The 26,847-nt window shown below is 59.8% G+C and overlaps 2 protein-coding genes across 3 annotated transcripts; both read left to right on the top strand.

The window, feature by feature from the left end:
• Positions 1-730: 730 nt before the first annotated feature.
• On the top strand, positions 731-13,274 carry WRAP53 (WD repeat containing antisense to TP53). 2 transcript variants are annotated; one of them, XM_054052749.1, is made up of 11 exons: positions 731-797; positions 897-945; positions 1,554-1,628; positions 2,673-2,763; positions 4,020-4,110; positions 5,616-5,719; positions 6,698-6,830; positions 8,027-8,232; positions 9,952-10,055; positions 10,208-10,351; positions 12,711-13,274. In XM_054052749.1, exons 1-11 carry the CDS (start codon positions 776-778, stop codon positions 13,264-13,266), a joined length of 1,575 nt encoding a protein of 524 aa, XP_053908724.1. In that variant the 5' UTR covers positions 731-775; the 3' UTR covers positions 13,267-13,274. The 2 variants fall into 2 exon arrangements, with proteins under 2 accessions (XP_053908724.1, XP_053908725.1); XM_054052750.1 differs by having other exon boundaries at positions 760-797; positions 4,020-4,108; positions 5,629-5,719.
• A 3,269-nt stretch (positions 13,275-16,543) lies between these two features.
• Positions 16,544-21,273, top strand: EFNB3 (ephrin B3). Its single transcript, XM_054052700.1, has 5 exons — positions 16,544-16,676; positions 17,525-17,808; positions 19,324-19,417; positions 20,657-20,688; positions 21,011-21,273. The coding sequence occupies exons 1-5, from the start codon at positions 16,585-16,587 to the stop codon at positions 21,271-21,273; spliced, it is 765 nt and encodes a 254-aa protein (XP_053908675.1). The 5' UTR covers positions 16,544-16,584.
• The last annotated feature ends 5,574 nt before the right edge of the window (positions 21,274-26,847 follow it).

Raw genomic sequence — 26,847 nt, 5'->3', positions numbered from 1 at the left:
GCAGAGAGGGGTTATGGGGCAGAGAGAGTTATGGGGCAGAGAGAGAGTTATGGGGCAGAGAGGGAGTTATGGGGCAGAGAGAGTTATGGGGCAGAGAGAGGGTTATGGGGCAGAGAGTTATGGGGCAGAGAGGGGTTATGGGGCAGAGAGGGAGTTATGGGGCAGAGAGTTATGGGGCAGAGAGGGGTTATGGGGCAGAGAGTTATGGGGGAGAGAGGGAGTTATGGGGCAGAGAGAGAGTTATGGGGCAGAGGGGTTATGGGGCAGAGAGAGAGTTATGGGGCAGAGAGTTATGGGGCAGAGAGGGGTTATGGGGCAGAGAGTTATGGGGGAGAGAGGGAGTTATGGGGCAGAGAGAGAGTTATGGGGCAGAGGGGTTATGGGGCAGAGAGTTATGGGGCAGAGAGGGGTTATGGGGCAGAGAGTTATGGGGGAGAGAGAGGGAGTTATGGGGCAGAGAGAGAGTTATGGGGCGGTGTCCCAGTCCGTCCCAGTATAAACCAGTCCCTCCCAGTCCCTCCCAGTCCCCTCCCAGTCCCCTCCCAGTGCCTCCCAGTCCCCTCCCAGTGCCTCCCAGTCCCTCCCAGTCCCCTCCCAGTCCCCTCCCAGTCCCTCCCAGTCCCCTCCCAGTCCCCTCCCAGTCCCTCCCAGTCCCCGCAGTCCCCTCCCAGTCCCCTCCCGGTCCCTCCCAGTCCCTCCCAGTCCCCTCCCAGTCCCTCCCAGTCCCTCCCAGTCCCTCCCTCTCCCCTCCCAGTCACGTGGTTCTCTCTCGGCAATGGCGGCGCCGCTCTCGGAAGGTTCTCGAAGGCGATTCCGGGGGGGGGTTTGGGGGTGGGGGAGGGGCTGAGAAGCCCTTTCCTGACCCCTCCCCCCCTCCCCTCTCCCCCTCCCTTCAGGCGCCCCTCCCCCACCCGGAACCGCTGCGGAGGAACCGCGGGGCGGGGGGTGAGAGGGGGAGGGGCTTATGGGGTGGGGCGGGGCCATGGGGTGGGGGCGGGGCCATAAAATTGGGGTCTATGGGATGTGGAGGATCTATGGGGTTGGGGCGTGGCTTATAGCGTCGGGGCGGGGCTTATAGGGTGGGGCGGGTCTATAAAGATGGGGCATTGGGTGGGGAGGGGCTTATGGGATGGGGCGGGGCTTATAGCGTGGGGGCGTGGCTTATAGGGTGGTGGCGGGTCTATAAAGGTGGGGCATTGAGTGGGGGCGTGCCCTATGGGGTGGGGGCGTGTCTTATGAAGTGGGGGCGGGGCTTATAGGGTGGAGGCGTGGTTTATAGGGTGGGGAGGGTCTATAAATGTGGGGTCTATGGGATGGGGAGAGGTCTGTGGGGTGGGGGCGGGACTTATAGGGTGGAGGCGGGGCTTATAGCATGGGGCGGGGCTTATAGGGTGGTGGCGGGTCTATAAAGGTGGGGCATTGAGTGGGGGCGTGTCCTATGGGGTGGGGGCGTGTCCTATGGGGAGTGGGCGTATCCTATGGGGTGGGGGCGTGGCCTGTGGGGTGGGGGCGTGGCCTGTGGGGTGTGCTGCTGCCCTGCCCCTCCCCCCCAGGATTCCCCACGCGCTATGGGGCGCCCGCGACGCCTTCGCCCTCCGGACCCACAACTACCTGCGCGGCTGCAAGTGGTGAGTGACCCACAGCGCTGTGGGGCAGAGCGGGGGGGGGAGGTCAGGGGCCGCTATGGGGCACTGGGGGGTTGCTATGGGGCTTTTGGGGGTCGCTCTGGGGCAGCCGTGGGTCGCTATGGGTCAGCCGTGGGTCGCTCTGGGTCAGCTGTGGGTCGCTATGGGTCAGCCATGGGTCGCTGTGGGTCAGCCGTGGGTCACTATGGGTCAGTTGTGGGTCGCTATGGGGCAGCCGTGGGTTGCTATGGGTCAGCCGTGGGTCGCTCTGGGTCAGCCGTGGGTCACTATGGGTCTCTGTGGGTCAGTTGTGGGTTGCTATGGGGCAGCCGTGGGTCGCTATGGGTCTCTGTGGGTCGCTCTGGGTCTCTGTGGGTCACTATGGGTCAGCCGTGGGTTGCTATGGGTCAGCCGTGGGTCGCTGTGGGTCAGCCGTGGGTCGCTATGGGTCAGTTATGGGTCGCTCTGGGTCAGTTATGGGTCGCTCTGGGTCAGCCGTGGGTCGCTATGGGTCAGTTATGGGTCGCTCTGGGTCAGCCGTGGGTCGCTATGGGTCAGTTATGGGTCGCTGCGGGTCAGTTATGGGTCGCTCTGGGTCAGCCGTGGGTCGCTCTGGGTCAGCCGTGGGTCACTATGGGTCAGTTATGGGTCGCTCTGGGTCAGTTGTGGGTCACTATGGGTCAGCCATGGGTCGCTATGGGGCAGCCGTGGGTCACTATGGGGCAGCCGTGGGTCGCTCTGGGTCAGCCGTGGGTCGCTCTGGGTCAGTTATGGGTCGCTCTGGGTCAGCCGTGGGTCGCTATGGGTCAGTTATGGGTCGCTATGGGTCAGCCGTGGGTCGCTCTGGGTCAGTTATGGGTCACTATGGGTCAGTTGTGGGTCGCTGTGGGTCACTATTGGTCTCTGTGGGTCGCTATGGGTCAGCCGTGGGTCGCTGTGGGTCACTATTGGTCTCTGTGGGTCGCTATGGGTCAGCCGTGGGTCGCTGTGGGTCACTATGGGTCAGTTGTGGGTCGCTGTGGGGCAGCCGTGGGTCTCTCCCCATAGGGCTCCGGACGGTTCGTGTGTTCTCAGCTGCAGTGATGATAACGTTCTGCGTCTCTTCGATCTCCCCACGGCCGACGCCGCCCACGAGTTGGTCAGCGCGGGCCTGGGGGGCACTTGGGGGGCGCTATGGGGCACTTATGGGGCGCTATGGGTCACTTATGGGTCACTTTGGGTCAGTTATGGGTCACTATGGGTCACTTATGGGGCGCTATGGGGCACTTATGGGTCACTATGGGTCACTTGTGGGTCGCTATTGGGCAGTGTGGGTCTGTGGGTCACTTGTGGGTCGCTATGGGTCACTTTGGGTCACTTATGGGTCATTTTGGGTCACATGGGTCACTTTGGGTTACTTGTGGGTCACTTATAGGTCACTTATGGGTCACTTTGGGTCACTTATGGGTCACTTGTGGGTCACTTTGGGTCACTTTGTGTCATTTATGGGTCACTATGGGTCACTTGTGGGTCGCTGTGGGGCAGTGGGTGTCTGGGTCACTTGTGGGTCACTTGTGGGTCACTTATGGGTCACTTATGGGTCACTTTGTGTCATTTATGGGTCACTATGGGTCACTTTAGGTCACTTATGGGTTACTTATGGGTGACTTTGGGTCACTATGGGTCACTTATGGGTCGCTGTGGGTCACTATGGGTCACTTATGGGTCACTATGGGTCACTTATGGGGCGCTATGGGGCACTTATGGGGCACTTTGGGTCAGTTATGGGTCACTATGGGTCACTTATGGGTCACTATGGGTCACTTTGGGTCACATGGGTCACTTTGGGTTACTTGTGGGTCACTTAGAGGTCACTATGGGTCACTTATGGGTCACTTGTGGGTCACTATGGGTCACTTATGGGTCACTGTGGGTCACTTGTGGGTCGCTGTGGGGCAGTGGGTGTCTGGGTCACTTGTGGGTCACTTGTGGGTCACTTGTGGGTCACTTATGGGTCACTATGGGCCACTTTAGGTCACTTACGGGTCACTTATGGGTCACTTGTGGGTGACTTTGGGTCACTATGGGTCACTTTGGGTCACTTATGGGTCACTAAGGGTCACTTATGGGTTACTTATGGGTCGCTATGGGGCAGTGGGTGTCTGTGGGTCGCTTTGGGTCACTTATGGGTCACTATGGGTCACTTATGGGTCACTTATGGGTCACTTTGGGTCACTATAGGTCACTTATGGCTCATTATTGGTCACTTATGGGTCACTTATGGGTCGCTGTGGGTCACTTATGGGTCGCTATGGGTCGCTTATGGGTCGCTGTGGGTCGCTATGGGTCACTTATGGGTCGCTGTGGGTCGCTATGGGTCGCTGTGGGTCACTTATGGGTCGCTGTGGGTCGCAGGAGCCGTCGCTGTCGGTGCCCGAAGGTGATACCATTTATGACTTCACGTGGTTCCCTCTGATGGACTCGAACCGCCCCGAGAGCTGTTTGTGAGGGACTGGGACGGACTGGGAGAGACTGGGAGGGACTGGGAGGGACTGGGAGGCACTGGGAGGGACTGGGATGGACTGGGAGGGGACTGGCAGGGACTGGGACGGACTGGGAGGGGACTGGGAGGGACTGGGAGGGGACTGGGAGGCACTGGGAGGGACTGGGAGGGGACTGGGAGGGGACTGGGAGGGACTGGGAGGGGACTGGGATGGACTGGGAGGGACTGGGATGGACTGGGAGGGACTGGGAGGCACTGGGAGGGGACTGGGAGGGACTGGGAGGCACTGGGAGGGGACTGGGAGGGACTGGGAGAGGACTGGGAGGGGACTGGGAGGGACTGGGAGGGGACTGGGAGGGACTGGGAGGCACTGGGAGGGGACTGGGAGGCACTGGGAGGGACTGGGAGGGGACTGAAAGGGGACTGGGACGGACTGGGAGGGACTGGGAGGGGACTGGGAGGGACTGGGAGGGGACTGGGAGGGGACTGGGAGGGACTGGGATGGACTGGGAGGGACTGGGAGGGGACTGAAAGGGGACTGGGAGGGACTGGGACGGACTGGGAGGGTCTGGGAGGGACTGGGACGGACTGGGAGGGACTGGGAGGGGACTGAAAGGGGACTGGGAGGGACTGGGACGGACTGGGAGGGTCTGGGAGGGACTGGGAGGGGACTGGGAGGGACTGGGAGGGGACTGGGAGGCACTGGGAGGGGACTGGGAGGCACTGGGAGGGACTGGGAGGGAACTGGGAGGGACTGGGAGGGACTGAGAGGGGACTGGGAGGCACTGGGAGGGACTGGGATGGACTGGGAGGGGACTGGGAGGAACTGGGATGGACTGGGAGGGGACTGGGAGGCACTGGGAGGGACTGGGATGGACTGGGAGGGGACTGAGAGGGCACTGGGAGGGACTGGGAGGGGACTGGGAGGGACTGGGAGGGACTGGGATGGACTGGGAGGGACTGGGAGGGACTGGGAGGGACTGGGATGGACTGGGAGGGACTGGGAGGGACTGGGATGGACTGGGAGGGGACTGGCAGGGACTGGGACGGACTGGGAGAGACTGGGAGGGACTGGTTTATACTGGTCTATACTGGTCTATAGCGGTTTATAGGAGTTTATGATGGTGTGTATTGGTTTATACTGGTTTATACTCGTTTACGCTGGTCTATACTGGTTTATACTAGTTTATACTGGTTTCTACTGGTACTGATTTGCACTGTTTTATATTGATATAGAGTAGTTTATAGTGGTTTATACTGGTCTGTAGTGCTTTATATTGGTTTATACTGGTTTATATTGGTTTATAATGGTTTATACTGGTTTATATTGGTTTATACTGGTTCCTACTGGTTTTTACTGGTTTATACTGGTACTGAGTTGTAGTGTTTTATAGTGATATACAGTAGTTCATAGTGGTTTATAGGGGCATATGCTGGTGTGTATTGGTTTATATTGGTCTATACTGGTCTATATTGGTTTCTACTGGTTTGTACTGGTTTATACTGGTTTGTACTGGTCAGGTTGGCCGCCAGCAGTCGGGATAACCCCATACACCTCTGGGACGCCTTCGAGGGGGGTCTGCGCGGCTCCTTCCGCGCCTACAGCAACACAGTGAGGGGGGGAACCAGTTTGGGGGTTCAGGGGGTGGATTTGGGGGTTCAAAGGGTGGATTTGGGGGTGCAGGAGTGGATTTGGGGGTTTGGGGGTGGATTTGGGGGTTCAAAGGGTGGATTTGGGGGTTCAGGAGTGGATTTGGAGTTCAGGGGGTGGATTTGGGGGTTCAGGGAGTGGATTTGGGGGTTCAGAGGTGGATTTGGGGGTTCAGAGGGTGGATTTGGGGGTTCAGGGAATGGATTTGGGGGTTCAGAGGTGGATTTGGGGGTTCAGGGCGTGGATTTGGGGGTTCAAGGGGTGGATTTGGGGGTTCAGGGGGTGGATTTGGGGGTTCAGGAGTGGATTTTGGGGTTCAAAGAGTGGATTTGGGGGTTCAGGGTGTGGATTTGGGGGTTCAAAGGGTGGATTTGGGGATTCAGAGGTGGATTTTGGGGGTTCAAAGGGTGGATTTGGGGGTTCAGAGGTGGATTTGGGGGTTCAAACGGTTGATTTGGGGGTTCAGGGGGTGGATTTGGGGGTTCAGAGGGTGGATTTTGGGGTTCAGAGGTGGATTTTGGGGGTTCAGAGGTGGATTTGGGGGCTCAGAGGTGGATTTGGGGGTTCAGAGGGTGAATTTGGGGGTTCAGGGAATGGATTTGGGGGTTCAGAGGTGGATTTGGGGGTTCAGGGGGTGGATTTGGGGGTTCAGAGGTGAATTTGGGGGTTCAAGAGTGGATTTGGGGGTTCAGGGGGTGTATTTTGGGGGCTCAAAGGGTGGATTTGGGGGTTCAGAGGTGGATTTGGGGGTTCAGAGGGTGATTTGGGGGTTCAGGGGGTGGATTTTGGGGGCTCAAAGGGTGGATTTGGGGGTTCAGAGGTGGATTTGGGGCTTCAGGGGGTGGATTTGGGGGTTCAGAGGTGGATTTGGGGGTTCAAAGGTGGATTTGGGGGCTCAGGGGGTGGATTTTGGGGGTTCACTCTGTTTTTGGGGTTCAGGAGGAGCTTTTGGCGCCTCATTCGCTGCTTTTCACTCCCGACGGAGCGGAATTAATCGGAGGTTTCAACGGCGCCGTTCGCGTATTCCCAACGGAACGTCCCGGAAGGGTTTGCCGGGAGCGGCGGCTGCGCGGTGAGGCAGGGGTTAAAGAAGGGGGCGGGGCTTAGGGAGGAAAGGGGGCGGGGTTACTAGGAAAGGGGCGGGGTTAATAGGAAAGGGGCGGGGTTTGAGGGGAGTGTGCGGTGAGGAAGGGGTTAAAGGGAAGAGAAAGGGTTAATGGGGAAGGGAGGGGCTAAGTGGGCGTGGCTAAGGGAAGGGGGCGTGGTTAAGGGAAAGGGGCGGGGCTGGAAGGAGAGGCTCTTGGGTGCGGTGAGGAAGGGGTTAATGGGGAGGGGGGCGGGGTCAGTAAAAGGGGAGGGGTTAAAGGGAGTGGGCGTGTCTGAGGAGAAGGGGCGGGGCTTGAGATGGTGTGTGAAAAGGGGGCGGGGCCTAGGGGAAGGGGCGGGGCCTGAGAGGGCCAATAGTGCAAAAATGGGGGTTAGGGGAAGGGGCGGGGCTTAGGGGAAATGGGCGTGGCTTATGAATGGGGCGGGGCTTGGGTGGGCCCAGATGGTGGGGAAGGGGCGTGGCTTGTGGGAGGGAAAAGGAAAGGGGCGGGGCTTGGGGTTATGTGGTGGGAGAAAGGAGGCGTGGCCTGAATGAGGGGGCGTGGCTTAAAGGCAGGGGATGCGGTTTGAAGGAGGAGGTGGACAGAGGGGGCGTGGCTTGAAGGGAGGGGGCGTGGCTTCGGTGATCACACGGTTTGGGAGGGGGCATGGCTTGACAGATGGTTCCGTATGAGGGGCGTGGCCTCATGGGGGCGTGGCCTGAAGCAAGCAGGCGTTGCTTGTGGAACGGCATGATCTGGGAGGGGGCGTGGCTTGACAGATAGATCAGTGTGGGGGCGTGGCCTCACAGGGTGGGCGTGTCCTGAAGGGAGGGGGCGTGTTTTGAGTGCTGACATGGACCGGGAGGGGGCGTGGCCTCACACGGGGGCGTGACTTCACATATGGCTCAGTGGGGGGGTGTGGCTTCAGACGGGGGCGTGACTTCACATATGGCTCAGTGTGAGGGGCGTGGCCTCGCGTGGTGGGCGTGGCCTGATCGAAGTGGGCGTGGCCTGAGGGTGAACAGCGCCTGAGAGGGGCCGTGACTTGACAGCCGCCATATTAGAAGGGGTCTATAGCTCGAAGAAAGGGGGGCGTGTCCTCCCCAAAGGGGGCGTGTCCTGCCCCAAAGGGGGCGTGTCCTCCCCTTGAGGCGTGGTCCCGATCCTGCCGTTCCCGCAGAGCGCGGCGGGGGCCAAAGGGGCCCCGTGGGGTGCCTGGCGGCGACGCGGTCGCTGCTGGCGTGCGGCTCCTACGGGCGCAGCCTCGGCCTTTATCCGCTCCGCGATGGCGGCGGCGCCGTCGCCCTTTGGCTGAACCTCCGGCACTCCCCAACGCACCTCCGGTTCAGCCCCGACGGAAACCGCATCTACGCCGGAGGGAGGAAGGTGAGGGGTTAATGAGGGGGAGGGGCTAAAAGGGAGGGAGGGGTTAAGGGGAGGGAGGGGTTAATGGGGGAGGGGCTACAGGGGAGGGAGGGGCTAATGGGGAGGGGGTTAAAGGGAGGGAGGGGTTAAGGAGAGGGAGGGTTTAAGGAGAGGGAGGGGTTAAAGGGAGGGAGGGGTTAAGGGGAGGGAGGGGTTAAAGGGAGGGCGGGGTTAAAGGGAGGAAGGGGTTAAAGGGAGGGAGGGGTTAAGGAGAGGGAGGGGTTAAAGGGGAGGGAGGGGTTAAGGGGAGGGAGGGGTTAAGGGGAGGGAGGGGTTAAAGGGGAGGGAGGGGCTAAAGGGAGGGAGGGGTTAAAGGGGAGGGAGGGGTTAAAGGGAGGAGGGATTAAAGGGAGGGAGGGGTTAAAGGGAGGGAGGGGTTAAAGGGGAGGGAGGGGTTAAGGGGAGGGAGGGGTTAAAGGGGAGGGAGGGGCTAAAGGGAGGGAGGGGTTAAAGGGGAGGGAGGGGTTAAAGGGAGGAGGGATTAAAGGGAGGGAGGGGTTAAAGGGAGGGAGGGGTTAAAGGGAGGGAGGGGTTAAAGGGAGGGAGGGCTTAATGGGGAGGGAGGGGTTAAGGGGAGGGAGGGGTTAAAGGGGGGAGGGGTTAAAGGGGAGGGATGGGTTAAGGGGAGGGAGGGGTTAAAGGGAGGGAGGGGTTAAAGGGAGGGAGGGGTTAAAGGGAGGGAGGGGTTAAGGGGAGGGAGGGGTTAAAGGGGAGGGAGGGGTTAAGGGGAGGGAGGGGTTAAAGGGAGGGAGGGGTTAAGGAGAGGGAGGGGTTAAAGGGGAGGGAGGGGTTAAGGGGAGGGAGGGGTTAAGGAGAGGGAGGGGTTAAAAGGGTCCCGCCCCTGATCTATGGGTCAGAGGATCCACTCTATGGGTCTGAGCACCAATCTATGGATCAGAGGACCCAATCTATGGGTCAGAGGAGCCAATCTATGGGTCAGAGGAGCCAATCTATGGGTCAGAGGAGCCAATCTATAGGTCAGAGCATCCAATCTATGGGTCAGAAGATACCATCTATGGGTCAGAGGAGTCCCATCTATGGGTCCCATCCCTGGTCTATGGGTCAGAGTACCAATCTATGGGTCAGAGCACGGATCTATGGGTCAGAGGGTCCCCTCTATGGGTCAGGGAGGTCCCACCTATGGGCCCCGCCCCTGATCTATGGGTCAGAGCATGGATCTATGGGTCAGAAGATCCCCTCTATGGGTCAGGGGGGTCCGATCTATGGATCCCGCCCCTGATCTATGGGTCAGAGCATGGATCTATGGGTCAGAAGATCCCCTCTATGGGTCAGGGGGGTCCGATCTATGGATCCCGCCCCTGATCTATGGGTCAGAGCACCAATCTATGGGTCAGAGGATCCCCTCTATGGGTCAGGGGGGTCCCACCTATGGGCCCCGCCCCTGATCTATGGGTCAGAGCACGGATCTATGGGTCAGAAGGTCCCCTCTATGGGTCGGGGGGGTCCCACCTATGGGCCCCGCCCCTGATCTATGGGTCAGAGCACAGATCTATGGGTCAGAGGGTCCCCTCTATGGGTCAGGGGGGTCCCATCTATGGGTCCCACCCCTAATCTATGGGTCAGAGCACAGATCTATGGGTCAGAGGATCCCCTCTATGGGTCAGGGGGGTCCCACCTATGGGCCCCGCCCCTGATCTATGGGTCTCGCTGCCCCCCAAGTCGCCCCACATCGTCTGTTGGGACCTGCGCCGCCCCGACCCCCCCCTGATGCTCCTCGAGCGCTTCGTGGGCACCAACCAACGCGTCACCTTCGACCTCGACCCGTGAGACCCCCCCCCACCGCACCCCCTCTTTTTTGGAGGGGACCCCTTCCCCAACCTCCCCTGAACCCCAAAACCTTCCAACCCTTCATCCCGAACCCCAAAAACCCCCCTGACACCCCCTAAGTTTGACACCCCCCCCCCCCCCCCCCCAGGTCAGGGCGGTATTTGGTGAGTGGTGATACAAAGGGGTTCCTCAACCTATGGGACGTTTGGGGGACCCCCAAAAGTGGGGACCCCCCTGTACTGCCCCCCCTGCAGCGATTCCGCGCCCTCCGCGACTGTATCAACGGAACCAGGTGAACCCCAAAACCTTATTGCACCCCAAAACCTCCCCTCAACCCCCCCCAAAACACCCCCAAAACCCCTCGGAACCCCCAAATCCCCTCGGAACCCCCAAATCCCTTCTGAACCCCCAAATCCTCTCTGAACCCCCAAATCTTCTCCGAACCCCCAAATCCTTAAGACACCCCCAAACCCCCTTATGACCCCCCCCAAACCTATAGGCCCCCCCCCCAAACCCCTTGTGACCCCCCAAAATCCCTTGGGGTCCCCCAAATCCCCTCTGTCCCCCCTAAACCCCCTTTTTCCCCCCTTATGGTCCCTGTGGGGTGCACTTGGGGGTCCCCCCAAACCCCCTCTGTCCCCCCCAAACCCCCTCTGTCCCCCCAAAACCCCTTCTGTCCCCCCAAAACCCCTTTTTCCCCCCCTTATCGTCACTATGGGGTGCACTTGGGGGTCCCCCAAACTCCTCTGTCCCCCCCAAACCCCTCTCCTGTCCCCCCAAAACCTCCTCTGTCCCCCCAAACCCCCTTTTTCTCCCCCCAAACCTCTCTCTGTCCCCCCAAACCCCCTTTTTTCCCCCCAAACCCCTTCTGTCCCCCCCAAACCCCTTTTGTCCCCCCCAAACCCCCTCTGTCCCCCCAAAACCCCTTCTGTCCCCCCCAAACCCCCTTTTTCCCCCCTTATAGTCCCTATGGGGCGCATTTGGGGGTCCCCCAAACCCCTCTGTCCCCCCCAAACCCCTCTCCTGTCCCCCCAAAACCTCCTCTGTCCCCCCAAACCCCCTTTTTCTCCCCCCAAACCTTTCTCTGTCCCCCCCAAACCCCCTTTTTTCCCCCCAAACCCCTTCTGTCCCCCCCAAACCCCTTTTGTCCCCCCCAAACCCTTCTCTGTCCCCCCAAAACCCCCTTCTGTCCCCCCCAAACCCCCTTTGTCCCCCCTTATGGTTACTATGGGGTGCACTTGGGGGTCCCCCAAACCCCTCTCTGTCCCCCAAAACCCCTTCTGTCCCCCCCAAACCCCCTCCTGTCCCCCCCAAACCCCTCTCTGTCCCCCCAAAACCCCCTTCTGTCCCCCCCAAACCCCCCTCTGTCCCCCCCAAACCCCTCTCCTGTCCCCCCAAAACCTCCTCTGTGCCCCCCAAACCCCTTCTGTCCCCCCCAAACCCCCTTTTTCTCCCCCCAAACCCCTTCTGTCCCCCCCAAACCCCCTTTTTCTCCCCCCAAACCCCTCTGTCCCCCCCAAAACCCCCTCTGTCCCCCGTTATGGTCCCTGTGGGGTGCATTTAGGGGTCCCCAAACCCCTCTGTCCCCCCCAAACCCCCTCTGTCCCCCTTATGGTCACTATGGGGCGCACGTGGGGGTCCCCCAAACCCCTCTGTCCCCCCCAAACCCCCTTTTTCTCCCCTTATGGCCACTATAGGGCGCACTTGGGGGTCCCCCAAATCCCCTCTGTCCCCCCCAAACCCCTTCTGTCCCCCCAAAACCCTCTTTTTCCCCCCCAAACCCCTCTGTCCCCCCCAAATCCCTTCTGTCCCCCCTTATGGTCCCTATGGGGCGCACTTGGGGGTCCCCCAAACCCCCTCTGTCCCCCCCAAACCCCTTCTGTCCCCCCTTATGGTCCCTATGGGGCGCACTTGGGGGTCCCCCAAACCCCTCTGTCCCCCCCAAACCCTCTCTGTCCCCCTTATGGTCACTATGGGCCGCACGTGGGGGTCCCCGAAATCCCCTCTGTCCCCCCCTAAACCCCCTTTTTCCCCCCTTATGGTCCCTGTGGGGCGCACTTGGGGGTCCCCCCAAACCCCCTCTGTCCCCCCCAAACCCCCTCTGTCCCCCCAAAACTCCTTCTGTCCCCCCCAAACCCCCTTTTTCTCCCCTATAATCCCTATGGGGCTCACTTGGGGGTCCCCCAAACCCCTCTGTCCCCCCCAAACCCCTCTCCTGTCCCCCCAAAACCTCCTCTGTCCCCCCAAACCCCCTTTTTCTCCCCCCAAACCTCTCTCTGTCCCCCCCAAACCCCCTTTTTTCCCCCCAAATCCCTTCTGTCCCCCCCAAACCCCTTTTGTCCCCCCCAAACCCCTCTCTGTCCCCCCAAAACCCCCTTCTGTCCCCCCCAAACCCCCTTTGTCCCCCCTTATGGTTACTATGGGGCGCACTTGGGGGTCCCCCAAACCCCTCTCTGTCCCCCAAACCCCCCTCTGTCCCCCCCAAACCCCTCTCCTGTCCCCCCAAAACCTCCTCTGTGCCCCCCAAACCCCCTTTTTCTCCCCCCAAACCCCTTCTGTCCCCCCCAAACCCCCTTTTTCTCCTCTTATGGTCACTATGGGGCGCACGTGGGGGTCCCCCAAACCCCCGTGTCCCCCCGTTTCGGTCACAGCGTTCACCCTTCGCTGCCGCTGGTGGCGACGGCTTCGGGGCAGCGGTTGTTCCCATCGCCGTCGTGGGACAGCGACGGTGACGGTGACGGTGACGGTGACGGTGACGGTGACGGTCCTCCGCCCGGAGGGGACAATCGGCTGCAGCTGTGGTGGTGGGGGGACAACAGCCCCTTCGGGGACACCGTCGCGACGGGCGACGACGGAGATGTCACCGGAGGCGTCGGGGAGGAGGAGAGCGATTGTCACCGCCGTGGGGACACCGAGACGATGGGTGACAACGGGGACGTCCGAGGGGACAATGGGAATGAGGACATCGAGTGTCACCTCCGAGGGGACACCGAGACTGGAGGTGACAATTGGGACATCCGAGGGGACACCGGGAATGAGGAGAGCGATTGTCACCTCCATGGGGACAACGGGAATGAGGATATGGATTGTCACCTCTTTGGGGACACCAAGACTGGAGGTGACAACTGGGACGTCCGAGGGGACACTGGGAATGAGGACACGGATTGTCACCTCTTTGGGGACACCAAGACTGGAGGTGACATCTAAGACACCTTTGGGGACAACAGGAATGTGGACATCAATTGTCACCTCCATGGGGGCATTGGGAATGAGAAGAGCGATTGTCACCTCCGTGGGGACACCGAGAGTGGAGGTGACAACTGGGACATCACTGGGGACGTCGGGAATGAGGACACCGATTGTCATCTCCGAGGGGACATCGAGACCATCGGTGACATCTGAGACATCTTTGGGGACAACGCAAATGGGGACATTGATTGTCACCTCCGTGGGGACACCGGGACTGGAGGGGACAATTGGGACATCACTGGGGACGTCGGGAATGAGGACATCGATTGTCACCTCCATGGGGACACCGAGAGCGTCGGTGACATCTAAGACGTCTTTGAGGACAATGGGATTAAGGACATGGAATGTCACCTCCATGGGGACATTGAGACCATCGGTGACATCTGAGACATCTTTGGGGACACCGGGAATGAGGACACGGAGTGTCACCTCCATGAGGACATGGACTGAGGACATCGATTGTCATCTCCATGGGGACACTGAGAGCGTCGGTGACAGTTGGGACATCTTTGGGGACGTCGGGAATGAGGACATCGATTGTCACCTCCATGGAGACATCGGGAAGGAGGAGAGCGATTGTCACCTCCGTGGGGACACCGAGAGCGTCGGTGACAATTGGGACGACTGTGGGGACACCGGGAATGAGGACATGGAGTGTCACCTCCATGGGGACACCGAGAGCGTCGGTGACATCTAAGACGTCTTTGAGGACAATGGGACTAAGGACATGGAATGTCACCTCCATGGGGACATTGAGACCATCGGTGACATCTGAGACATCTTTGGGGACACCGGGAATGAGGACATGGAGTGTCACCTCCATGGGGACATTGAGACCATCGGTGACATCTGAGACATCTTTGGGGACACCGGGAATGAGGACATGGAATGTCACCTCCATGGGGACATTGAGACCATCGGTGACATCTGAGACATCTTTGGGGACACCGGGAATGAGGACATTGAGTGTCACCTCCATGGGGACACCGCGACTGGAGGGGACAATTGGGACATCCGAGGGGACACTGGGAATGAGGACATCGATTGTCACCACCGTGGGGACACCGAGACGATGGGTGACAACGGGGACGTCCATGGGGACACCGGGAATGAAGACATCGATTGTCACCTCCATGGGGACATTGGGAATGAGAAGAGCAATTGTCACCTCCATGGGGACACCAAGAGCGTCGGTGACATCTAAGACGTCTTTGAGGACAATGGGATTAAGGACATGGAATGTCACCTCCATGGGGACATTGAGACCATCGGTGACATCTGAGACATCTTTGGGGACACCGGGAATGAGGACATGGAGTGTCACCTCCATGAGGACATGGACTGAGGACATCGATTGTCATCTCCATGGGGACACTGAGAGCGTTGGTGACAGTTGGGACATCTTTGGGGACGTCGGGAATGAGGACATCGATTGTCACCTCCATGGGGACATCGGGAAGGAGGAGAGCGATTGTCACCTCCGTGGGGACACCGAGAGCATCGGTGACAACTGAGACGTCACCGGAGACGTTGGGACTGAGGACATCGATTGTCACCTCTTTGGGGACCCCGAGAGCGTCGGTGACAATTGGGACATCCGAGGGGACACTGGGATTAAGGACATTGATTGTCATCTCCGAGGGGACACCGAGACTGGAGGTGACAACTGGGGCATCACTGGGGACAATGGGATTAAGGACATTGAGTGTCACCTCCATGGGGACACCGAGACCGTGGGTGACAACTGGGACATCACTGGGGACAATGGTAATGAGGACATCGATTGTCACCTCTATGGGGACATCAGGAAGGAGGAGGGCGATTGTCACCACCGTGGGGACACCGAGACGATGGGTGACAATGGGGACGTCCGAGGGGACAACGGGAATGAGGACATCGATTGTCACCTCCATGGGGACACCAAGACTGGAGGGGACAATTGGGACATCTTTGGGGACACCGGGAATGAGGACATCGAGTGTCACCTCCGTGGGGACACCGAGACGATGGGTGACAACGGGGACGTCCGAGGGGACAATGGGAATGAGGACATCGATTGTCACCTCCATGGGGACATTGAGGCCATCGGTGACATCTGAGACATTTTTGGGGACACCGGGAATGAGGACACGGAGTGTCCCCCCCCGAGGGTGTCCCCAATGGGTCCCGGTGTCCCCACGACCCCCATTGTCCCGAACAATGTCATTGTTGTCACCGGGAGTGTCGGTACTGGTTATACTGGGAGCACTGGGAGGGGACTGGGAGGGGGGAGGAGGGGTACTGGGAGCACTGGGAGGGGACTGGGAGGGGGGAGGAGGGGTACTGGGAGCACTGGGAGGGGACTGGGAGGGGGGAGGAGGGGTACTGGTTATACTGGGAGCACTGGGAGGGGACTGGGAGGGGGGAGGAGGGGTACTGGGAGCACTGGGCCCCCCCCATCCCGTGGGGGCGGGGCCAGTTTCCGCCGTTGCTATGGCAACAGGGGAGGATGTCGGGCCCCACGTGACTGGCACACCTGGCCACGCCCCCTCCGTGGCCACGCCCCCTTTGCACGCGGCCTCTTTCGATTGACGGCGTCTGTTTTCACGTGGCCACGCCCCATCTCATGCCACGCCCCCTTGGTGATCACGCCCCTCGTCTCGGCAACGGATGCTTCCCCGTGGCCACGCCCCCTCATTGACCACGCCCCCGTTCCTTTAGCAACACAAGCTACTCTCTTGCTGCGCCCCTCTGGCCACGCCCCCGTTGCCCTGGCAACTCACGCTTCCCCCTGTGGCTCCGCCCCCTCCCTGGCCACGCCCCCGTTCCCATAGCAACGCATGCTACTGTATAGCCGCGCTCCTGTGGCCACGCCCCCGTTGCCATGGAAGCGCAAGCTTCCCCCATGTCCCCGCCCCTCTCAAGCCACGCCCCCTCCCTGGCCACGCCCCCGTTCCCTTAGCAACGCACGCTGCTCTCTTGCCGCGCCCCTCTGACCACGCCCCCGTTGCCCTGGCAACGCACGCCCCCCTCTGGCCACGCCCCCGTTCCCTTAGCAACGCACGCTGCTCTCTTTCCGCGCCCCTCTGGCCACGCCCCCGTTGCCCTGGCAACGCACGCTCCCCTCTGGCCACGCCCCCGTTCCCTTAGCAACGCACGCTGCTCTCTTGCCGCGCCCCTCTGGCCACGCTCCCCCCGTTGCCCTGGCAACGCCCGTTTCCCCCCGTGTCCCCGCCCCCTGCCGGTGTCCCCGCCCCCTGGCGCTGGCCCCGCCCCCTCTCCCGGGGCTCTCCCGCCATGGCGGGGCGCTGCGCGGCGCTGCTCGTGGCCGTGTTGGGAGCGGCGGGAATGAGCCTCGAACCCATCGTGTGGCACTCGGGGAACCGCCGGTCAGGGGAGGGGGGGGGGCGGGGGCGGGGCCGGGGGGGGGCGGGGAGGAGGAGGAGGAGGGGGGGAGAGGGCGGGGAGGGGGGGGAGGGGGATATTTTGGGGTTCCCACCCCCCCTTTTCATGATCCCAACCCTTTTGGGGGGCTCCATCCTATCCTTTTAGGGGGTCCTCCCCGTATTTTAGGGGTCTCCCCCCCACTTAGAGCTCTCCATCCTTCTCTTAGGGGGGTTCTCCCCCATATTTTGGGGTCCCATCCCTATTGGGGGGCTCCATCCTAACCCTTTAGGGGTTCCCCCCCCTATTTTGGGGGTCCCATCCATGTTGGGGGTCCCCATTCTTCCCTGAGGGGTCTCCATCCTCTCCTTTTCAGGGCTCCCCCTTCTAATTTTGGGGTTCTCCCCCCCACTTAGACCTCTCCACCCTTCTCTTAGTGGGGTTCCCCCCCATATTTTGGGGGTCCCATCCCTATTGGGGGGCTCCATCCTATCCTTTAGGGGTTCCCCCCTATATTTTGGGGGTGTCCCCCCCTTTTCATGCTCCCAAACCCTATTGGGGGTCCCCATTCTTCCCCTGGGGAGGCTCCATTCTATCCTTTTAGGGGTTCCCCCCCATACTTTGGGGGTCCCATCCATGTCGGGGGTCCCCATTCTTCCCTGAGGGGTCTCCACCCTCTCCTTTTCAGGGCTCCCCCCTCTATTTTTGGGGTTCTCCCCCCCACTTAAACCTCTCCACCCTTCCCTTAGTGGGGTTCCCCCTTCTATTTTGGGGTCCCCACCCCCCTTTTTCACCACTGACCCCCCCTTTTTTCCTCTCCCCCCCCCCCTTTTTTTCCCCCCTCTCTCCGCAGGTTCCTGACGTCGGGGGGTTACACTTTGTACCCCCAAATCGGGGATCGCTTGGATTTGCTGTGCCCCAAAGGGGGGATTTTGGGGTCCCCCCCCTATGAGTACTATAAGCTTTACCTGGTGGGGGGGGCGCAGGCGCGGCGCTGCCGTGTACCCCCCGATCCCACCCTCCTCCTCACCTGCGACCGCCCCCGCCGCGACCTCCGCTTCACCCTCAAATTCCAGGAATTCAGCCCCAACCTCTGGGGATACGAATTCCGGCGCTTCCACGATTATTACATCATCAGTGAGTTATGACGTCATCGACGCTTCCGGGGGGGGGCGGAAAGAGGGTCGTTACGGGGGGTAAAAAGGAGGGGTTTGGGGGGGCGGGGGTGGAATTATTGGGGCGTACGGGGGGGTTTGGAGGGGGGAAACGCTCGGGAGTTGCGGTATTATGACGTCATTTGGGGTTGTGATGTCATCAAAAGGGTGTGTGATGTCATCAAAGGGGTTGTGATGTCATCAAAGGGGTTGTGATGTCATCAATGGTGTGTGTGATGTCATATAGGAGGCGATAATGGGGTTTTGGGGGGGCGGTGATGGAATTATTGGGGCGTACAGGGGGGTTTCGAGGGGGGAAACGCTCGGGAGTTGCGTTATTATGACGTCATTTGGGGTTGTGATGTCATCAAGAGGGGGTGTGATGTCATCAAGGGGTGTTTGATGTCATTAAGGGTGTGTGTGATGTCATATAGGGAGCGATAAAGGGGTTTATGGGGGGCGGTGGTGGAATTATTGGGGCGTACGGGGGGGTTTGGAGGGGGGAAACGCTCGGGAATTGCGCTATTATGACGTCATTTGGGGTTGTGATGTCATCAAGGGGGGTATGATGTCATCAAAGGGGTTGTGATGTCATCAATGGTGTGTGTGATGTCATATAGGAGGCGATAATGGGGTTTTGGGGGGGCGGTGATGGAATTATTGGGGCGTACAGGGGGGTTTCGAGGGGGGAAACGCTCGGGAGTTGCGTTATTATGACGTCATTTGGGGTTGTGATGTCATCAAGAGGGGGTGTGATGTCATCAAAGGGGTGTGTGATGTCATTGTGGGGGCGATAAAGGGGTTTTGGGGGGCGGTGATGGAATTATTGGGGCGTACGGGGGGTTTGGAGGGGGGAAACGCTCGGGAGTTGCACTGTTATGATGTCATTTGGGGTTGTGATGTCATCAAGAGGGGTTGTGATGTCATCAAAGGGGTTGTGATGTCATCAAGGGGGTGTGTGATGTCATTGTGGAGGCGATAAAGGGGTTTTGGGGGGCGGTGATGGAATTATTGGGGCGTACGGGGGGGTTTCGAGGGGGGAAACGCTCGGGAGTTGCGTTATTATGACGTCATTTGGGGTTGTGATGTCATCAAGGGAGTGTGTGATGTCATCAAGGGGTGTGTGATGTCATATAGGGAGCAATAAAGGGGTTTTGGGGGGCCGGTGATGGAATTATTGGGGCGTACGGGGGGGTTTCGAGGGGGGAAACGCTTGGGAGTTGCGCTATAATGACATCATAAGGGGTTGTGATGTCATCAAGAGGAGTGTGATGTCATCAAAGGGGTTGTGATGTCATCAAAGGGGTGTGTGATGTCATCAAGGGGGTGTGTGATGTCATTGTGGGGCTGATAATGGGGTTTTGGGGGGCGGTGATGGAATTATTGGGGTGTACGGGGGGGTTTCGAGGGGGGAAACGCTCGGGAGTTGCACTGTTATGATGTCATAAGGGGTTGTGATGTCATCAACGGAGGTTGTGACGTCATTATCCCCCCACAGCGACGTCGGATGGGACTCCGGAAGGGTTGGAAAACCGTGAGGGCGGAGCCTGTAGGACCCATGGGATGAGGGTCACCCTGAGAGTGGGACAGCGTGAGAGGGGAAAAGCGGGAATATCGGGATATCGGGATATGGGATATGGGGATATGGGGATATGGGGATATGGGGGGATATGGGGGATATGGGGGATATGGGGGATATGGGGATATGGGGATATGGGGGATATGGGGATATGGGGGATATGGGGATATGGGGGATATGGGGGATATGGGGGATATGGGGGATATGGGGATATGGGGATATGGGGGATATGGGGGATATGGGGGATATGGGGGATATGGGGATATGGGGATATGGGGGATATGGGGGATATGGGGGATATGGGGATATGGGGATATGGGGATATGGGGATATGGGGGGATATGGGGGATATGGGGGATATGGGGGATATGGGGGATATGGGGATATGGGGATATGGGGGGATATGGGGGATATGGGGGATATGGGGGAATATGGGGATATGGGGATATGGGGGGATATGGGGGATACGGGGATATGGGGATATGGGGGATATGGGGATATGGGGGATATGGGGGATATGGGGGATATGGGGGATATGGGGATATGGGGGATATGGGGATATGGGGATATGGGGATATGGGGGGATATGGGGGATATGGGGGATATGGGGGAATATGGGGATATGGGGATATGGGGGGATATGGGGGATACGGGGATACGGGGATATGGGGGATATGGGGGATATGGGGATATGGGGGATATGGGGGATATGGGGGATATGGGGATATGGGGGATATGGGGGATATGGGGGATATGGGGATATGGGGATATGGGGGATATGGGGGATATGGGGGATATGGGGATATGGGGGATATGGGGATATGGGGATATGGGGGATATGGGGGATATGGGGGATATGGGGGATATGGGGGATATGGGGGATATGGGGATATGGGGATATGGGGGATATGGGGGATATGGGGATATGGGGGATATGGGGGATATGGGGGATATGGGGATATGGGGATATGGGGGATATGGGGGATATGGGGATATGGGGATATGGGGATATGGGGATATGGGGGATATGGGGGATATGGGGGATATGGGGATATGGGGATATGGGGGATATGGGGGATATGGGGATATGGGGATATGGGGGATATGGGGGATATGGGGATATGGGGGATATGGGGGATATGGGGGATATGGGGGATATGGGGGACATTGGGGGTCCCCTTGGAGGGTTTGGGGTTCTCTCTCCCCTCACCCCCTCCCCTTGTGTCCCCCTTTCCCCCCCCCCCCCCCCCGGACCCGGAGCAGCGCCGGAATCAGAGGGCACAGGTACGGGGCGGGGGGGGGTGGTGGTGTTGGGGGATCTTTTTGGGGTACAGAGGGGGTCCCCTATAGGGGTGGGGGTGTCCTGGGTCCCCTTTATGGTTGGGGGTCCCCCAAATCCCCTATTCTTTTTTAGGGCGGTTTGAACCAAAGTCCCTTTTGGGGTGTTGGGGGGGCTCTGTGTCCCCTTTATGGGTGGGAGGGGGGGGCTGTGGGGTCCCCCTTTTTTTGGAGGGTCCCTCTTTTTTTTGGGGGGGTTCCCCTTTTTTTTTGGGGGGTCTTTGGGTGATATTTTGGGGGGGCTCAGCCCCTTTTTTCCCTCTCTCAGCCGCTGCCGCCAATCAGACGAGTGTCCCCCCCCCCGATTTTTCCCCCCCCGGAGGATCCCGGTGGGTATTTGGGGGTGCGGGGGGGGGGACAGCAGCACTTTTAACCCTTCTCGGCTTGGGGGGGGCATTATGGTGGCGATATCGCCCCCCACGACGCACCCCCAAAACCCCCCGAGGGAGGGGACACCCCCCCCTTGGCCCCCCCTGTCCTCTCCGGGATCTGCCCCCCCCCACTGCCCCCCCAAATTACTACAAAGTATAAAAAGGGGGGACCCCCCCTAAACCTGGGACCCCCCCTCGGTTCCCACCAACCCCCAAAAAAGAGGGAAATGACCCCCAAATAGTGCCCCCCCCCAATAATTCCTCTGGGCCAGACAGGAAGGGGTTAACCCGGGGGGGGGTGCGGGGGCGACTATGGGGTCCCCCCCCCAAAACATCATTTTTAGGGATCAATATTCCAAGTTTTGGGGCCAAATCTGCACTTTCAGGGCGAAAATTCCCAAATTTTGGCCTCAAATTCTCATTTTTTAAAGCAATTTCCCAATTTTTTGCCTCGAATCTGCATTTTTGGCCCCAAATTCTGCTTTTGGTCCCCAAATCGCTGCATTTAAGGCCAAAATCTCCATTTCTGGGGAATAAATCTTTGCGTTTGGGGCTGAAATTCCCCTTTTTAGACCCTCGACCCCTGAAATTGAACCCAATTTTTGGGTTCAAATCCCAATTTTTGGGGTCCAAATCCCATTTTTAGGGATTGAATCCATATTTTAGGGCCAAATTCCGCAGTTTTGGGGTCTCAGGTTTCGCTTTTGGGGCTCAACCCCCACATTTTTGGGGCTCAAATCCCCTTTTTGGGGTTTGAGGGGGGGGGGGCGGGGGGGGGGGTCTCTTTGCAGCCACGTGGTCACTGCCAAACCGGAAGTGACGTCACACTGCCTATGAGGACTTCCGGTCGTGGAGGGCGTGGTGATGTGGAACTTCCTGTGTGAGCCGGAAGAGGCGGGACTTCCTGTTTGGAGAGCCTGGAGAGAGCTCTTCCTGTTTGGAGCGGAAGTGATGCCTCGGACTTCCTGTTTGGAGCGGAAGTGCTTCCCAGGACTTCCTTTTTGGAGCGGAAGTGATACCCAGAACTTCCTGCTTGGAGGCGAAGTCTCTCCCAACGCTTCCTGCGTGGACCGGAAGTACTTCTTCAGGCTTCCTGATTGAACAGGAAGTGATGCCAAGGACTTCCTGCGTGGAGAGGAAGTGATGAGGAGGACTTCCCGTGTGGGAGCCGGAAGTGATGCCCAGGACTCCCCTGGTCAGGGAAGAGGCGGGACTTCCTGTGTGATGCTGCGGGGAGGGGCGGGACTTCCGGTTGCCATGGGGCGGGGCTTGACCGCACTTCCTGTCTGTGATTAGAGAAGCGTCCTGCGCATCCGGCTGTGCCCGTTGCCATGGCGACAAGGGATGCTACGGGGGGGGGGGCGTTGCCATGGCGGCAAGGGGGCGTTGCCATGGCGACAAAGGATGCTATGGGGGCATTGCCATGGCAATAAGGGGCGTGGCCACGGCGACAAGGATGCTATGGGGGCGTTGCCATGGCAATAAGGGGCGTGGCCACGGCGACAAGGATGCTATGGGGGCGTTGCCATGGCAATAAGGGGCGTGGCCACGGCGACAAGGATGCTATGGGGGCGTTGCCATGGCAATAAGGGGCGTGGCCACGGCGACAAGGATGCTATGGGGGCGTTGCCATGGCAACAAGTGATGCTATGGGGGCATAGCCATAGCAACAAGGGGCGTTGCCATGGCGACAAAGGATGCTGAGGCCGTTGCCATGGCAACAGGAACCCTCAGAGCCTCCTTTTTTGGGGTCCAAATGGTCATTTTTGGGGGCGCGACCCCATCTTCCGCTCTCTGGAGAGTTTTGGGGCAAAAAGCTGCTTTTTAGGGGCATTTTGGAGGGGTTTAAAGGCAAAAGCGCTGTTTTTAACGCCTCAAAGCCCCATTTCGTCGCCCAAATCCCCATTTTTGCCTCAAATACCCCATTTTTAGGGCCAAAAATGCACATTTTGGGACATTATCCGCCTTTTCCCTATTTTTAGGAAACAAACCCCCATTTTTAGGGTAAACTCCCCCCATTTTTAGCCCCAAATCCTCATTTTTAGGTCCCAAACTCCCATTCTGGGGCCAAATTCCCATTTTTTGGGGCTCAAATCCTGTTTTTTATGGACCAAATCCCCATTTTTGGGGCTCAAAGCACCATTTTTTGGAGCCAAACCTTTAATTTGAGGGTTAAAAAACTCATTTGCGTGTTCGGGACCATTCCCAGTGCCTCCCAGTATCATCCCAGTGCCTCCCAGTATCATCCCAGTGCCTCCCAGTGCACCCCAGTCCCATCCAGTTCCATCCCAGTGCCTCCCAGTGCCATCCCAGTGCCTCCCAGTGCCATCCCAGTGCCTCCCAGTGCCCCTCAGTCCCATCCAGTTCCATCCCAGTGCCTCCAAGTGCCTCCCAGTGCCATCCCAGTGCCTCCCAGTCCCATCCAGTACCTCCCAGTGTCATCCCAGTGCCTCCCAGTGCCATCCCAGTGCCTCCCAGTCGCACACAGTGCATCCCAGTTCCATCCCAGTGTCATCCCAGTGCCTCCCAGTGCACCCCAGTGCCACCCAGTGCATCCCAGTCCCATCCAGTACATCCCAGTTCCATCCCAGTGCCTCCCAGTGTCATCCCAGTGCCTCCCAGTCCCATCCCAGTGCCTCCCAGTGTCATCCCAGTGCCTCCCAGTCCCATCCCAGTGCCTCCCAGTCCCATCCCAGTGCCTCCCAGTCCCATCCAGTGCCTCCCAGTCCCATCCAGTGCCTCCCAGTGTCATCCCAGTGCCTCCCAGTTCCATCCCAGTGCCTCCCAGTGTCATCCCAGTGCTTCCCAGTCCCATCCAGTACATCCTAGTTCCATCCCAGTGCCTCCCAGTCCCATCCAGTGCCTCCCAGTGCCACCCAGTGCATCCCAGTCCCATCCAGTACATCCCAGTTCCATCCCAGTGCCTTCCAGTGTCATCCCAGTGCCTCCCAGTCCCATCCAGTGCCTCCCAGTTCCATCCCAGTGCCTCCCAGTCCCATCCAGTGCCTCCCAGTCCCATCCAGTGCCTCCCAGTGTCATCCCAGTGCCTCCCAGTCCCATCCAGTGCCTCCCAGTGTCATCCCAGTGCCTCCCAGTTCCATCCCAGTGCCTCCCAGTTCCATCCCAGTGCCTCCCAGTCCCATCCAGTACGTCCTAGTCCCATCCCAGTGCCTTCCAGTGTCATCCCAGTGCCCCCCAGTCCCATCCAGTGCCTCCCAGTTCCATCCCAGTGCCTCCCAGTCCCATCCGGTGCCTCCCAGTGTCATCCCAGTGCCTCCCAGTGTCATCCAGTACATCCCAGTTCCATCCCAGTGCCTTCCAGTGTCATCCCAGTGCCTCCCAGTTCCATCCCGGTGCATCCCAGTCCCATCCAGTACATCCTAGTTCCATCCCAGTACGTCCTAGTTCCATCCCAGTGCCTCCCAGTCCCATCCCAGTGCCTCCCAGTCTCATCCAGTGCCTCCCAGTTCCATCCCAGTGCCTCCCAGTCCCATCCAGTACCTCCCAGTACCTCCCAGTGCCTCCCTGTATGATCCCAGTCCCCCCCCGGATTGAGCCTTACCCAGGAAGGGGGCGTGGCCACGCGCTGGAGGCGTGGCCTCAGCAGTTGTCTATAAAAGCGATGGGCGTGGCCTCTGCGCGACGCACCGGCGGAAGGGGCGTGGCTTACGCGATCCGGCGTCTCCATAAAAGGGAGGGGCGTGGTTGGCGCTTGACAATCAACAGGAGGGGGCGTGGCCTACGCGAGACGGACGTCTCCATAAATGGGAGGGGGCGTGGCCTCGGTGTGACGCGCGCGTCCATCAGCGGAGGGGGCGTGGCCGACGTATCCATAAAAGAAGGGGGCGCGGCCCGCGTGCGCCCTGAGTAGCCATAAAAGGAAAGAGGGCGTGGCTTGCGCGTGACGCACGTGTCAAGCAACACGGGGGCGCGGCTTCCTGGAGACGGACGTCTCCATAAATGGAAGGGGGGCGTGGCTTAAGCGCGACGCGCCTGTCAATCACCGGAAGGGGCGTGGCTGGCTAAAGGGCCGGTTTATTCCTCGCTGGAAGGGGGCGTGGCTTCCAGGAGACTCTCCTGTCCATAAAAGGGAGGGGGGCGTGTCCCGGTGAGCGGGGCGGTGCCGCGATTGGCGGGGCGGGGCTGTAGGGGGCGTGGTCAGAGGGGGGGCGGGGCGGGGCACGGGGCGGGCGGGGCGCGCGGCGCTGGGTCCTTTGTTTGAGCGGAGGCCGAGAGGCAGCGCAGCCGCCAGAGCCGGGGCCGGGCCGGGCCCCGCCGCCCCCCCCCCCCCCCGCCCCCCCCGCCCGCCCAGGTACCGGAGAGAGGAGGGGGGGGCGGGCAGGGAGAGATCAGCACGGGGGGCGGGGGGAGAGTCGGGGGGAGGGGGGCATTGGCCCCCCCCAGGGAGTGATTGCGGGGAGGGGGGGGGGCGGTGTGGTGAGAGAGAAGGGGCCCTGACCCCCCCCTAAGGTGAAATGGGGGGGGCTGATCCCCCCCTGAGGTGAAATGGGGGGGGGTGATCCCACATAAGGTGTAATGGTGGGGGGTTGATCCCTCCTGAGGTGAAATGGGAGGGGGTTCTGATCCCCCCTAAGGTGAAATGGGGGGGGCTGATCCCCCCTAAGGTGAAATGGGGGGGGCCTAATCCTCCCCTAAGGTGAAATGGGGGGGGTTCTGACCCCCCCTAAGGTGAAATGAGGGGGCCTGATCCTCCATAAGGTGAAATGGGGGGGCCTAATCCTCCTCTAAGGTGAAATTGGGGGTGTTCTGATCCCCTCTGAGGTGAAATGGGGGGGGCTGATCCGCCATAAGGTGAAATGGGGGGGGCCTCATACTCCCATAAGGTGAAACTGGGGGGGTTCTGACCCCCTCTAAGGTGAAATGGGGGGGCTCATCCCCCATAAGGTGAAATAGGGGGGTGTTCTGACCCCCCATAAGGTGAAATTGGGGGGGTTCTGACCCCCTCTAAGGTGAAATGGGGGGTTCTGACCTCCCCTGAGGTGAAATGGGGGGCGCTGATCCCCCATAAGGTGTAATGGGGGGGGTTGATCCCCCCTAAGGTGAAATGGGGGCGCCTGATCCACCATAAGGTGAAATGGGGGGGGGCTAATCCTCCCATAAGGTGAAATTGGGGGGGTTCTGACCCCTTCTAAGGTGAAATGGGGGGGGTTCTGACCCCCTCTAAGGTGAAATGGGGGGGGGCTGATCCTCCCATAAGGTGAAATTGGGGGGGATTCTGACCCCCCTAAGATGAAATGGGGGGGCTGATCCCACCTGAGGTGAAATGGGAGTGGATTCTGACCCCCCTAAGGTGAAATGGGGGATTCTGACCCCCCCTTGAGGTGAAATGGGGGGGCCTGATCCTCCCCTAAGGTGAAATTGGGGGGGTTGTGACCCCCCCTGAGGTGAAATGGGAGGTTCTGACCCCCCCTAAGGTGAAATGGGGGGGCCTTATCCCCCCCTAAGGTGAAATGGGGGGTTCTGACCCCCCCTGAGGTGAAATGGGGGAGCCTAATCCTCCCATAAGGTGAAATTGGGGGGGTTCTGACCCCCTCTAAGGTGAAATGGGGGGTCCTGATCCTCCCATAAGGTGAAACTGAGGGGGTTCTGACCCCCTCTAAGGTGAAATGGGGGGTCCTGATCCTCCCATAAGGTGAAATGGGGGGTTGATCCCTCCTGAGGTGAAGTGGGAGGGGGTTCTGACCCCCCCTAAGGTGAAATGGGGGGACTGATC

The sequence above is a fragment of the Cuculus canorus genome, chromosome 36, assembly GCF_017976375.1.
Source record: "Cuculus canorus isolate bCucCan1 chromosome 36, bCucCan1.pri, whole genome shotgun sequence".
Lineage (NCBI taxonomy): Eukaryota > Metazoa > Chordata > Aves > Cuculiformes > Cuculidae > Cuculus > Cuculus canorus.
Note: the sequence above shows the minus strand (reverse complement) of the source record. Positions and strands in the feature narration are given on the sequence as shown.